Genomic DNA, 14,914 nt, shown 5'->3' with positions numbered 1-14,914 from the left:
TTGGTCAGCCAATAAAATGCTTTTATAGCGATTTTCAGTTATCACACATTGCAGATCGCCCCAAGACTGATGATGTCAGGAATATATATATTACTTATTGAGTTAATTCTGATAAGGTATTTTTCATCTGTTCTTAGGTGATTGGTATCACTTGACTGGCAATGGCCTTATATGGGGTCACAAGTGGTCATGGCTTTAAATAAAAATCAATTACAACTGGGGTTGCAATTTTTGTCAGTATTGAGGAACAGGCTATCATTATTGGCAGATCATATTTCAGGAGGAAAAAATGTGCAAATGTTATTGCCACTTACTGAAAAAATAATATCTGCCCAACTGGTACACCTCTTAGCAAATAACATACCTCAATCCAAAAAGAAAGCTACACTTACCCATTCATACTTTGAAATCTGGTCTTGCTTCCCTTTTTAACAATAAAATCACTTTTCATCAAAATAAGAAATTGTGTGACAAATTCCATCACAATGTTCCATACCATATTTTGAGATATATACTAAAACTGTCTTTGTGATTGCAGGAGGCAAATATTACTATGAATAATTTATTCTATAAAAAGGAAATACTAGCCCTGAATATTATTACATTCACAAGGACACTAAAATGTACTTACTTTCATGAGGCACAATGCCAGACAGTGTGACAGTAATACATATGACAGTACTGAGTGTTGATTTTACTGTTAAAATACCAAGCAAACTATCTCCCTCTGAAAGTAATTAATTTGTGGATAATATATCATTCCAAAAACCAACCATGTCCAACTTCCAGCACTTACAGTGAATGTTAACAGTATATAATCAAAGATTATCCCCTTCTAACAGCCGTGTACCGCAAGTCTCTAGAGGAATGGAGGGTTCCAAATGATTGGAAAAGAGCACAGGTAGTCCCAGTCTTCAAGAAGGGTCATCGAGCAGATGCGCAAAACTATAGACCTATATCTCTGACGTCGATCTGTTGTAGAATTTTAGAACGTTTTTTGCTCGAGTATCATGTCGTTTCTGGAAACCCAGAATCTACTATGTAGGAATCAACATGGAGTCCGGAAACAGCGATCGTGTGAGACCCAACTCGCTTTATTTGTTCATGAGACCCAGAAAATATTAGATACAGGCTCCCAGGTAGATGCTATTTTTCTTGACTTCCGGAAGGCGTTCGATACAGTTCCGCACTGTCGCCTCATAAACAAAGTAAGAGCCTACGGAATATCAGACCAGCTGTGTGGCTGGATTGAAGAGTTTTTAGCAAACAGAACACAGCATGTTGTTATCAATGGAGACACTTTTACAGACGTTAAAGTAACCTCTGGCGTGCCACAGGGGAGTGTTATGGGACCATTGCTTTTCACAATATATATAAATGACCTAGTAGATAGTGTCGGAAGTTCCATGCGGCTTTTCGCAGGTGATGCTGTAGTATACAGAGAAGTTGCAACATTAGAAAATTGTAGTGAAATGCAGGAAGATCTGCAGCGGATAAGCACTTGGTGCAGGGAGTGGCAACTGACCCTTAACATAGACAAATGTAATGTATTGCGAATACATAGAAAGAAGGATCCTTTATTGTATGATTATATGATAGCGGAACAAACACTGGTAGCAGTTACTTCTGTAAAATATCTGGGAGTATGCGTGCGGAACGATTTGAAGTGGAATGATCATATAAAATTAATTGTTGGTAAGGCAGATACCAGGTTGAGATTCATTGGGAGAGTCCTTAGAAAATTTAGTCCATCAACAAAGGAGGTGGCTTACAAAACACTCGTTCGACCTATACTTGAGTATTGCTCATCAGTGTGGGATCCGTACCATATCGGGTTGACAGAGGAGATAGAGAAGATCCGAAAAAGAGCGGCGCGTTTCGTCACAGGGTTATTTGGTAACCATGATAGCATTACGAAGATGTTTAACAAACTCAAGTGGCAGACTCTGCAAGAGAGGCGCTCTGCATCGCGGTGTAGCTTGCTGTCCAGGTTTCGAGAGGGTGCGTTTCTGGATGAGGTATCAAATATATTGCTTCCCCCTACTTATACCTCCCGAGGAGATCACGAATGTAAAATTAGAGAGATTAGAGCGCGCACGGAGGCTTTCAGACAGTCGTTCTTCCCGCGAACCATACGCGACTGGAAGAGGAAAGGGAGGTAATGACAGTGGCACGTAAAGTGCCCTCCGTCACACACCGTTGGGTAGCTTGCGGAGTATAAATGTAGATGTAGATTATCGTAATAGGAAATTTTATGGCTACTGCTTTGTCAAAGTGAAATGAATGGAGATCCCTTTACAATGTCTTAACAGAAACTACCGTAAAATGACCAACATAAATTGTACCTTACCTTGACAGATTATATGTATCACTTATTGTAAATTTATTTTTCCACAACTTAACCTCGACCTTGAGCTAAACTACAGATCAGTTGGTCACCATAACATGTCATCCTCTGCCACATTTGGTGGCTTCACCAGCTAACAATCGAACTGTGGAAGTAAACACCAAAAGATGTCACCACAGCATACATTAACATTACGTCACTGGTCAAAACTAAAACTATTATCTAATATTCTCCTTGACCAAATTTGCAATACCAGTTTTTTATTGTGGTTCTGTTGATTGCTCTAGATTTTGTTTGTGTGATTTTTGGGTTACTATTTGTTTTGGTATGTCTTCATTATTAGGCTTGTAGTTTTCCTTAGTCTGGTCTCACCCAAAACCCACTAATCAATGCGGATATCCCTTTAGTTATATGTTGTTTCTGCAATTAAATATTTTTCATATCTGGAAAATTTTCTGCAGACAGGATAACTTGGCATTTTCATTTTATTTCACAATCATCTGTCTTGACAATCTTGCCGTCGTCATCAGATCTACAATGTAAAAAAGTAAAACCATTACATAGAGAATATATCACTGTGTACAAACCTGTATATCGCTGATAAGAAGCACATTAGCATTAGTTTAAATGCCATCGGAAAGATTTTATTAGGATGAATACATGCAACCAATACAATGAGAACACTTCACACTCATAAGAAACACCACCACACTGGTTGTCAAAGACATAAAAAAGAACATATAAAATATCCATTGCACCAACTGTGTGCCCAAGAATGAAGGTGAATAAATGGAATGTGGAGTCATAGCCCAATGACATAACAGGAAAAATTAAATGGGCAGGCAACCTAAGGCAGAGTGAGCCATTACATGATTATTCAATAGGTGGTGTATGTGTGCACGTCAGTACTTGACATTCTCACAGATACACACTGAAGAATCATTGACATTCTTACACTAGAGAAGCATTACACCATGGGATCCAAAACATACCATATGATACACCGAGAACTTAACATCCATAGAGATACCAACTTAAAGCAAAAACTGCTAGTGTGAATGGTCAAACACACTTCATATGCTAATATGGTATGCCATGGTTTGCACACCACATCATGGATGACAACGTACAATCTCACAGACCAGAAATCCACGCACACAACAAAACCTTTCCATACAGGTGAAACAAAGAGATCACCACAGAATAAACTGGGTCATAACAACCATTGTGCTGGGTACTTAATTACGTGTCACATTCATTAAAATTTACAGTTACAAAAACACTTGCTGATAATCATGCTCCCTGTTGCAAGTGCCTCCTATTTGCATAGATTACTCTTTTTACTGCATTATCCAATTGTTAATGATCTCCTCAGCACATACTGTTCTCAAATCAATGTGTTTCTTGAATGTATAGATTATACTAGTCCACTCCATCACCTATATTGCAATGATCTCCAATGCACATGCTGTGCTGATATCACAGGTTAAAAGTTAGACACTGTCATTCACATAAGACATATGTTTTCCACTAACTGAACTAGTAAGTACCATTTTTAAATTATTGTTTTGTAACCCATCCTCATATAATCCACTTATTACAGCACGTGTAGGTTTCAAAGTTGACACGTCTGCACAGTGTTTTGGTCAAACATTGGTATATTGCCCCATGTGGGCTGTTATCTGGTTATATATTTCAGTACCTATAGATATTGTTTCCAATTTGGTGCCCTTTCCTCCTATAGAATATGTCTTATTCTAAGCAATGTCTAATGACAAGTAATCCATGATCTTTATCTTAAAATACAGAGGTTTAATATTATACACTTTCAATCAATATTGTAGTACAATAAGAATGTGGAACGCACCTGAGTTGGTTTGGTTTCACCTGTCATGGTATCTACCAATTCAGAGCTGTGTAAATGATGTCATATTACATACACTGGTGTCCAAAATTAAAGCAACAAACAGAAACTTAGCAAGGTTGCACTTATATTGCCACAAAACAGATACTAAAGTAGAAAAAATTTGAAGAATACTTAAGTTAACCAAGTCAACATGTGTAATGGTAGACATCATTGTTCTTTTTTCCAACTTAACAGATTAGCACACACATTCCTATATCTGGTTAATATGCTCAGGACAGGTTGTGACCACCTCTGGCAACCAGACAGACATTGGTGGAGTATGCTGTGAATGATGTCATCAGTCTCATGCTGAGGCAATAACACCGATTCTTCCTGTAGCACTGATCGCAAGTTTTGGAGAGTAGGTGGTGCAACCTATCTCCCTAGTACATCTCAGACATGCTCTATGGGATTCAAACTGGGAGAGTGAGCGGCCCATAACATTTGTACAATATCTTCCATTTCTAAGCAAATATCAGCCACACGTGCTCTATAACATCGAGTCTGAGCCCACAGCACTTCGCAACAACTGCACATGAGGTCCCAAGATCTCATCACAATACCTGACAACAGTTAAACCTTGCCAACTCAACTGTAAAATTTCATGACTAGGTGTTCGATAGGTAAAAATAAAGCTTTCCCTCCAGATGCGAGTATGTTGAGAATCACTCACGAAACCAAATTGCTATCCTTCTGTGAAAAGAACATTGGCCCACTGTTTGACTGTTGAAGCAACATGTTGACGACTCCACTCTACACGTTCCCTTCTGTAAAGACATGCTAGAGGTACACATACACCAGGTCTGACAGTAAAGGCCACTCTGCTGAAGCCTTCTGTACACTGTTTACCTTGATACAACAAGCCCAGTGAATGCTGCAAGGTCAGATGCCAGTTGCCGTGCTGTACTAAGGTGGTAGTGTTGTGTCCTTACAGCCAAATAACGATCCTCTCTTTCTGATGTCATACGTGGTTGGTCCTTCACTGGCTGTCAGGATACAGTTTTGGTCTCTATAAACTGTCTCTACATCTGAGGAGAAAAAAACAAATAAACAAACAGAAAAATCCACAAAAAGTCATAGGGCCACATCAGTTTGCAATCTCCTGCTTCCATTCTCCATATGGTCCTCCGCTGCAGAGTGTCTGGTAGGTGTCTTCCCTGTGCCATACAGCACTGCCTGTGTCCACAGTGATTGTGGATGTGACACTATCCAGCAAAAACTACCCTGTCTGGTAGGTGACAAGATGTCATCGTGGGTGTGGTTGCCTGTTGACCGGAATGGCATCTACCAGGAGAACACAATCATACAGACATCTGTTGACAGCTGGTATGATTATGTCCTGAGTTAGATGTAGGATAAGGAAGTATCAGTTTGCTGCTTTAATTTCTGTCCCAGTATAGTTGGTGTCATACAGGCTAGTTTTTTAATGATTTGTTTTTCCTTCATAAACACAGGTTAGTAATATTGGTTTTTAGTCTACTTGTAGTACAAGTTTTCGTGCTGTAGGTTCTTATGCTAAGTTATGTAGTTAGTTAGTTGGTTGGTTGCGTGTTCCATTGATCAATCATGCGGTACAGTAGCTGTTATGATGTGGAACGTGTCAAGTGCAAAAGAAATGCACACATGAAAAAATACATACATACATACATACACACACACACACACACACAAACACACACACACACACACACAGAGTTAAAGATTAATGTTTCAATTATTTACCCCATTCCCTTAAATGGCACAAAATGCATATACTATATTTATGGATTTATTTATTTCTATTCAAGAATTCATCTATGGTCTAGAAGAAGTTGTCAAGGAGATATGATTTCAATTTATTTTTGAAGCTATTACTGCTATCTATCAGACATTTTATTTCATCTGTTGTCGAAAATTTTTTATAGCAGCATAATTTACCCCTTTGTGTACCAAGGATAGGTTGAGTAAAGGATAGTGTTAGTCTTTCTTTTTTCTGGTATTATAATCATGGATGTCAAGCCAGGAGAGCAAGCAGACCATAACATTTGTACAATATCTTCCATTTCTAAGCAAATATTAACCACACATGCTCTACAACATCGAGCATTATCATCCATCAATATGAAGTCTGAGAACAACTGCACATGAGGTCCCAAGATCTCATCATGATACCTGACAGCAGATAAACCTTGCCAACTCAACTGTAAAACTGTTGCAGCTTACTTATGTTTCTGTGGCTTCAATAGATCCCTGTCAATCCATGTGTTTGGTTACCAACAGTGTGTGCTATTTTTGTCTACAAATGTGTGCATACATTGTATGCAAGTGTCTGAATACAATGGCCTGTTAGTAAGACAAGTTAGTGTTGGTTATTTGATGCTGCTACTCACTGAATTATTTATAAATGCAGTGTTTCTAGTCTGTCATTTCCATCTCATTGGTTATAGGTTATTACAGCCTGTAAACTTGTGGCAGTTTCCATTAACATTTGTTATAGTATATTTCTATAAAAGTTCTTTGTATATCTGTAGGACACACTTTTCAAATAAGTTTGTTTCAAATTTTTGGAATTTTTATAGGCTTTTGGAAAATATCTGAAACAGTTTTTTAAGAAAGGGTGAAAAATGGTAAAAAGCTTTTGCAATTGCACTAAAAAGTGTTTTGTATTTTTTGTTTTTGTAATTTTAAATTCTAATGACTGTGATGTCTATGGTTATGTACTTATGCACATATGACCCAGACCATCCTCTGGTGATCTGGATATTCCACCTGTAAGAGTCTTGTACATGTGGATTTTTGGTCTGGGGGATCATATTTTGATTATGTCATACACAATATGGTGTGTAAATAATGGTATACTGTACTAGCCATTCACTCTAGTGATGAAAGTTTTTGCCTTAAATTAGTATCTATATGGATGTCAAGCACTCAATCCTACAGTATATTTTGGATCCACAGTGTAATGATTACCTAGTGCAGTTTTTTTTAAGAATTTCAATTGAGGATTCTCCAAGTTTACTATTGTAAGAATGTCAATTACTGATATATGCACTCATAGGCCACCTGTTAACCAATCACCTAATGGCTCACTCTGCTGTAGCGTACCTGCGATGTTGTTTGGCCATGACTGGCATGTTCCATTTGATCACCTCCACTCTTGTGCAATGGGTATTTTATATAGTTTTTTTTCTAGGTCTTTGACAAGCCATTAATTGGTGGTGTTTCTTATGAGTGGAAAGTGTTCTCATTGAATTGGTGGTATGTATGCACGTTAAGAATTTTCCGAAGGTATCAAAACTAATATTTATGTACTTCGTATAACTGGTATACAGGTTTGTAGACAGTGACAAATTCTCCTTGAAATGGTTTTACTTTTGGTATGTTGTAGATCCGATGATGACAGCATGACTGTCAAAATAGGTCACTGCAAAATACAATGAAAATGTCAAGTGATCTTGATATGAAAAATGTTTAATTACAGAAACAACATATAACTAATGGGATAATCACATTAATTGGGGGTTTGAGTGGGGGCAAACTAAATAATACTATAAGCCTAATAATGCAGTCATACCAAAACAAATACAAACTCAGAAATTAAGCAAATAAAATCCTCAGCAGTCATCAGAACCACAATACAAAAACTGAAATCACAATTGGGTCAAGTAGAATATTTGACACTATGTGTTGGTTTTGACTAGTAACGTAATTTTAATGACTGCTGTGGTGACACAGCTTTAGGTGTGTATTTTCGCAGTTCAATAGTTAGTTGGTATCAACACTGAAATGGGGGGGGGGGGGGGTGTTTACATATTGTGGAGAGAGACCAATATACAGCTTCTCAGGGTCAAGGTTAGGTGGTGGAAGGTGGCAGTTTGGTTTTGAGTTGGCAAAGCCAACTAATGTGAAAGCAAACACCAGGTCATGGTGACATACTGCTCAGTAGGTTAGCCTGTTTGAAAGAATTGTTTCACAAGCAGCACTCAAGAGGTCCAATAAATTACTAACATCACTCTCAAACAATTTAGATACTTAAACATCCCACACTGGAGAGCACCACTACATACTCCAACATTCCCCTTACAAACACGATCCATTTGAAATGTGCTGCACCACCATGACATCACACAATACACTTACATCACGGGTCGGAGCAGACAAGTGATACTGCAAACTTTGGTTCACTCTTGTTTTGCATGGATACTAAGGTCACTTGAGCTTTCTTGAGCAGATTATTGTCAGAGTTGCTTGAAAAGTGATGTTAACAGGCCAGAGAACAAATGAGGACGAGCTTCTTGCTCCTTTTTTCCTTTTTAAATATCAGTGCACACATTAAAGAGCAATGTGGGCACCATCTCGTATTAGCAGCATGACATGTCTTAAAAAAAAAGAAAAGAAAGAAAGAAAGAAAAAAAGAAAGAAAGCATTGAAGGTGGCGGTGGTGATAGTGAACACGAATTGAAAATTAAATTGACACTAACTGAACACATAATCTATCATGGTAAGGTACAGTTTATGTTGGCCAGTTTACAGCAGTCTCTGTTAAGACACTGTAAAGTCTTCTCTCTCTTTCATTTAACTTTGACAAAGCAGTAGCCCTAAAATTTCCAAATACGATAATCTTTGGTCATGTATTGCTCACATTACTCAAAAATGCTAAAAGTTGGATACGGTTGGTTTTTGGAATCTCACATTATCCACAAATTCATTAAATATAGAGGGACATAGTTGCTTAGTATTTAAACATTAAGATCAATTCTCAGTACCGCCACATGTATTGCTGTCAAAAATATTTGGCGTTGTGCCTTCTCAAAGTAAGTACATTTCAATGGGCTAGTGACTGTAATAATATTCTGAGCTACATTTCCTTCTTATAGAATAAATTATTCATAGTAAGATTTGTCTCCTACAAGTACAGCAGCAGTTTTAGTATGTATCTCATAATATGGAATGGAACAGTGTGATGGAATGTCTCGTCACACAATTTTTTATTATGATGAAAAGTGATTTTATTGTTAGAGAGATGCAAGACCTGATTCACTACGCGTGTTAAACATAAAAAATTGGTACGTGTAGTTTTCCTTGTGGACAGAGGCATGTGATTTGATAACAGCTGTATTAGTTGTGCAGATGTTCTTGTTTCAATAAGTGGCAATAAGTGTTGCACTTACTTGTCCTGAAATATCATCTGACAGTAATGACAGTCTATCTCTCAATACTGACAAAAATAGCAACCCCAGCTGTAATAGATTTTTATTTAACACAAAGACCACATTTGACCTCATACAAGGGCATCCTAAAGTGATATCAGTCACATAAGATCAAGTGAAAGATACTTTACAAAATTAATTCAGTTGGTGTGTAAGTAACACACAAATAGCTAAACCTGTAAAGGTACAGTTTTTAGTAATCAAGTGTAAGAACAGCATGAGGTTAATAATTTTCCTGTATGTAGAACAAAGTACAGTATCTCATAAAATAGCAAGTATGATAGTAAGAACAGCCATTTAGTCACATGAACTACTTAAGTGTATGGAAGTAATCGAAGATAGTAATGTCTCACACTCAGTGACCAATAGCTCTTACAGACAACCAAGGAAGATGACTGGCAGTAGCCTGTCATCATCTTGCCTTCACTTCAATCTGAGTGTTTCCAGTCTGTACAAGAGTGTGCTTTAGCTCGTGGTATTAGCACACTGGTATAACGCATAACTTCAGGAAAGTTATATTTTCTCTTACCTGAACTATTTTGAGCTAAAATACTTCACACTTCTGAATTTATTAATTTCATTAATTCAGTTCTAATTAAAAACTTATACACGAAAGACTGATCGCTCACTACAAACATGTGCAATCTATTTGGTTGCTGCATAAGTTCACAGTATTTTTTCCCATAAGTTTAATAAACACAACAGATACATGTAACCGACACTTTAGTCATCAATAATATATTCTCCTTCATTATTTACAATAGTCTGCCAATGCTGGGATGACTTGTTTTTTGTCAGTCTATCAGAATGCGGATGGACGTTAGTGTGGAGTAGCATCACTTCACGCAGTTTTCCTGGTTATTGTTCCTTTATTGCATCTGCACATCATCTCAGTAGTCGAAAATAAATGTCAGGAGTGATGGTTACATCTCAGGGAATCAATTTGTAGTATACCACACACACACTTTTCCACCAGATGCATAACATTACCTTTTGTGAGTGTGTGCAGGTCTTTGCATGGGGAATTGCTGTTTTGTTTGGGCTCAACCATTCCTTTCTTTTCCTTATGTTAGAATAAAGACATAATTTCTTGTCACCAGTAATGATGCTGGATAGGAATTTTTGGCACTTTTCATGAGCCAATGGATGACGAGCAAGCAGAGATGTACACCACCTGCTGATTTTTGTGATTCTGGCTGGGCTTGGAGCCACAACCTTCCCCTTCCACATTGCATGCAAATGTCTCACGATGGAAGAATCATTGCAGTTCATCACATTTGCCAGTTCTTGAGTACACTGACACGGGCCATCATTGATTAATGTGTTTCAATCATGTTCATCTCATCAAACCCCCATTTGGTTTGTGTGTGTGTGTGTGTGTGTGTGTGTGTGTGTGTGTGTGTGTGTGTGTGTGTTTTCGACTGGTGTTATTGGTTTTCTGTTTGTGGTGCAGTTTAATTTATTGTGTAGCTTCTCTTGGTAGGTATGGATATGACAATCAAGTTCAATAGCGCAAGGCTGCAGGCGGAGACAGGGGGAGGACATGATGTCCTTGATCAAGTTTCTGCAGATGCTTGTATTAATAGCAGAGATTGTCAGATGTAGTGTCTGCTGAGAAAATATGAGGCTGGCAAGAGTTCCATCATCTTGGACCTGGGACGGGTACATGTTTCGGTGTCGGAAGGACAACCTTTGGTGTTCCATTAACGTGGCACCTGGTTCGAGAAATCCAGGTTGGGCACGAGAGAGATTGTTTTGATGACTTACTATTTTTGTTATAGGTCCTCTATTAGTTTTTGTGCACATGAAACTGGAGTGAGTGAGAGTATGGTGTTACACTGGTTTTCTTTTTGTAGGGAAATGTGTTCTGAGTATGTGAAGTATAGGGGTATGTTGGGTGGACCGGGGGTGTGGTTTGAGATAGACAAATCACAGTTTGGGAAGAGGAAGTCTCTGGATGGTTTATGGGTGTGGGGAGCCGTTAGTTGCTTTTTTTCTTTTTTTTTGTTTTTTTTTTTTTTTTGGGGGGGGGGGGGGGTTTGCTGATTGTGTTTTGAGGGTTTTGGAGGAGTGCACTAAGAGGCAATTGGTGGGGTCAATTGAAGAGTATATTTAGGAGGGTAGTCTGTAGTTTCAGATGCTTTTTCATTATACAGGGGTTGGGGAAGAGGGTTATGATCATTTAATTGTAAATCATAGTTTACAGCTTAAAATTTACAAACTTGGGGAATGTATTAATACAATAGAGTGGTTTTGGCGGGTGGTTAAATCAGTCAGAGGGAGGAGGAAGAGGTGCTCTTCTAACTTGCAATCTCATTTAGATGAGTATTGCTGGCAGAAGAACGTCCCTGGGCATTATTGTACTTTTCAGAGGGTAGTGAGTAAGCTGTACAGGCCAAGGATGGTTAGTTGACTGGGGTTTGGTTTTGTGTGTGTGTGTTTTCCTGGGATAGTTGTGGAAACTAATGAGTCAGATTTTGGTAAGTGAAATTGGGTAAGGTGGTGGTGGGGGGGGGGGGGGGGGTTGTGGATACTTGTAGGGTTAATCCCCTGCACTGAAGAGAGGTTGACTATTGTTTTTGATTCTTTTGCTTCATATAGGGATCTGAGGGAAGGGTGACAACCAATTAACCGTAAATCATAGATTAGTTTTTTAATTTTGAACCTGAGGTGTGTGTTAATAAAAGCTCCTGGAGGTGGCGAATTCAAATTGGTTTCAGGAAGCATTAAGACTGGCTCCCCTGCCTTACAGTTTCATTGGATGAGTTGCTCGGACTGCCCCCTTCAAAAGCTCTCAAATTCTAGTAGGTGATATATTAGTTTCTATATTATTTTAAATATTTTGTACAAATAAATTATTGTTGTGTGTACATAATGTTTGCCCAAGTGACACCATGCTTGCCATATTGGATTTAGACAAGTCTGAGGCACTGACACTCAGTAGCAAACACTTCAATATTTCTTACTACTAAAACCTGGATTTCAGAATGCCTCTGTCAAACTTGGTATGTGATATCCTAGGATTAAGATTCATTTCTGTCTTCAAATAATATCTTCTAATATTATTGAGTCTCAATAATTGACAAATTATGAAAGAATGAAGGAGATACAATACAAAGAAATGGAGGATGCAAGTTAATCCAATCTCTCACTGGGAAGCCACAAAAACCTTCAAATACACAATCATGGCTTCTCCTCATGCTATTCAAACTTATTGAAGGACATGAAATGAATTTGACAGTCAATTTTTGTGAAATTTCTGTCATGGATGCACCAAGTGGGACTGAGAATAGTTCACACATCATCAGCTCTAGAGCAGTCACTATGGCATGATTAGTGCTAGTCATATTAGTGACTAGCTAAAAAATTTTAAAGATGTAGTTCAAAACTCTCGTTACACTTCTGTGTGTTGATTTTCTAATTGTTCCAATTTTTCTGATGAAGTTTGTCATCTTCACAGAAAAGAAATGGTACGCTACTATTTTCTTGTCTAACATTGTTATCAATAATACAGTAGCATTTATGATAATGATTTGAGATGGGGCTATAGATAATATGAACAACAGTAAATTGAGGAAGAAACAGTCACTGATTAGGAGCTCAGGCCCAGACACACAAAACGTTACTTTGGATTAAATACATATAAAGCCAAAAGTATTGAAGAATATGATACAGCCCATTCAACTTCTATCAGTGATGCTATCAACCAATATGGAAACTGACATCACAGAACCATGTAAATTCTATCAAAGTATCAGGATACAAGTGGTAAAACAAAGGTAATGGATGGGGGTGTACTTGTTACAAAGAACTTCAAGTATATTATGAACTTCAAATTACTCATAGTTTAACAAGTATATGAATACAGTTCAAGAGAGGCAAAACTGACTTGTAGCTACAAGATTTTTCATTTTCAACTAAAATGGAGTAGGCATATACATTGTACTCTACCATTGCGTACTACTGTCCCCAAAGCAACAATTTTACTACACCAACAACAAACTGGATAGAGCTGATATGTTACTTGCCTTAATGACTGTCTTGTCCACTTGATCTACAGAGGAATAATGGAAAAATGATGGTATTCCAACAATTGCCCCTTGTTTAGTGTATGTTGATCCTGCATGAAATGTGTCAAAACCATACACAGTAAACGGCTTTATTAATGATCTTTCGTTTGAAGAGACTTTCATATCATCCATTACTACCTGAAAACGTTTCAAGACGTCTTCTGGTATAGGGACTGCTAGGCCATGCCTGAAAAATGCAATATACCTGTCAGCTAACATTCCACAAAATCAAATCACGTTAAAGAACTTGCACGTATGTCTAGTAAAATGCAGACACTACATAAAAAAGAGCACTTATTGACATTGTTGTTACCCAAAATAAAAAACACCTTTGTTACAACGTGTAGATGCTTTCCCATTTCATTTACTGGATATCATGCTAAGTAATCAGTGTCTCATCTGAAATTGCTGAGTTGAGTGTGGGCAAATGAACGTAACGCAGCCCACAGTGTTTTTTTTTAAAAAAGAAAAAGGCCACTTAAAATATAGCTCGCCCTTCAATACTGTAAACAGTGATTCAAAACATTTTTGACTTATATATGTATTTAAGATAAGTTTCTATACAGAATTTTTTCTAAGGCTACGATAGTTACTCCAGTACTACTGTAATTTGTACTTTCCCACGCAGAAACAAAATTATCTCTGTTTACGCTGGTACTTGCTGAGACAAATTCTTTTCTTTTACATGTCTAACCATTAGATGCAAAATGAGTTTTTTCCGTTTGAAGTGTGTATGAGACTCTGTTTAAAAAAACGTTATTTTCTGCAACTCTAATTTCCACACAACGAATCACAGCTGGGCATCCCTAACGGTGTGAAAAAAAGTCCAAGAAGGTGAATATTAATACAGCCTAGAGCTCAAACAAAATACCTAATTCCAAAAGTGGCAGCTAAAGTGAATAGTCACCTGTATAACTGCATAAACTCTCGAAAATCATCAAGAAAAAATGTATTTGGAAAATAATTAATTGACATGAAACTCATTCCGGCAGTAAATACTCCTGCAAAAACTACTTTACGCCCCATTGGCGTCGTAAACCATGCTAAACGTCTAGCTATCATTTCATTAATTTCCTTCGACTTAGCAGAACTCGTCCGCCTCCTTACGCTCCCGTTGCCTTACACATGTAAACAAACCAAAGTTTAACTTCACAGTTTACAGTTTACACCAGTGATCTCAAGCTAACCATCAAAGATATGTTCGCTACAAGCATATACAGACGAGTAGCTCCGCAACGCAGATGATGCCAATGGCCGATATTTAGTTCCTTGGTTTTCGTGTTCTGTCACAAATTCTCATACAGAAATAGACTGGATCAAGTTTTTTTGGGACTGGCAGCAGCGTGATATGCCGCTCTGCATCCTACAGAATAGTTATAAACAAAATTAGGAGATATCATAA

General features: G+C 37.8%; 1 protein-coding gene across 1 annotated transcript in view; it reads right to left on the bottom strand.

Annotated features, from left to right (window-relative positions):
• Positions 1 to 14,665, bottom strand: part of LOC126184843 (transmembrane protein 177) — a 47,204-nt gene extending 32,539 nt beyond the window's left edge. The window contains exons 1-2 of the mRNA XM_049927453.1: positions 14,420 to 14,665; positions 13,471 to 13,699 (exon numbers count right to left, since the gene is read on the bottom strand). Coding sequence (XP_049783410.1) covers positions 13,471 to 13,699; positions 14,420 to 14,574 — 384 coding nt within the window. The 5' untranslated portion in view covers positions 14,575 to 14,665. The remainder of the gene's footprint in view (positions 1 to 13,470; positions 13,700 to 14,419) is intronic.
• Positions 14,666 to 14,914: the final 249 nt, after the last annotated feature.

This window comes from Schistocerca cancellata, chromosome 4 (genome assembly GCF_023864275.1).
Source record: "Schistocerca cancellata isolate TAMUIC-IGC-003103 chromosome 4, iqSchCanc2.1, whole genome shotgun sequence".
Lineage (NCBI taxonomy): Eukaryota > Metazoa > Arthropoda > Insecta > Orthoptera > Acrididae > Schistocerca > Schistocerca cancellata.
Note: the sequence above shows the minus strand (reverse complement) of the source record. Positions and strands in the feature narration are given on the sequence as shown.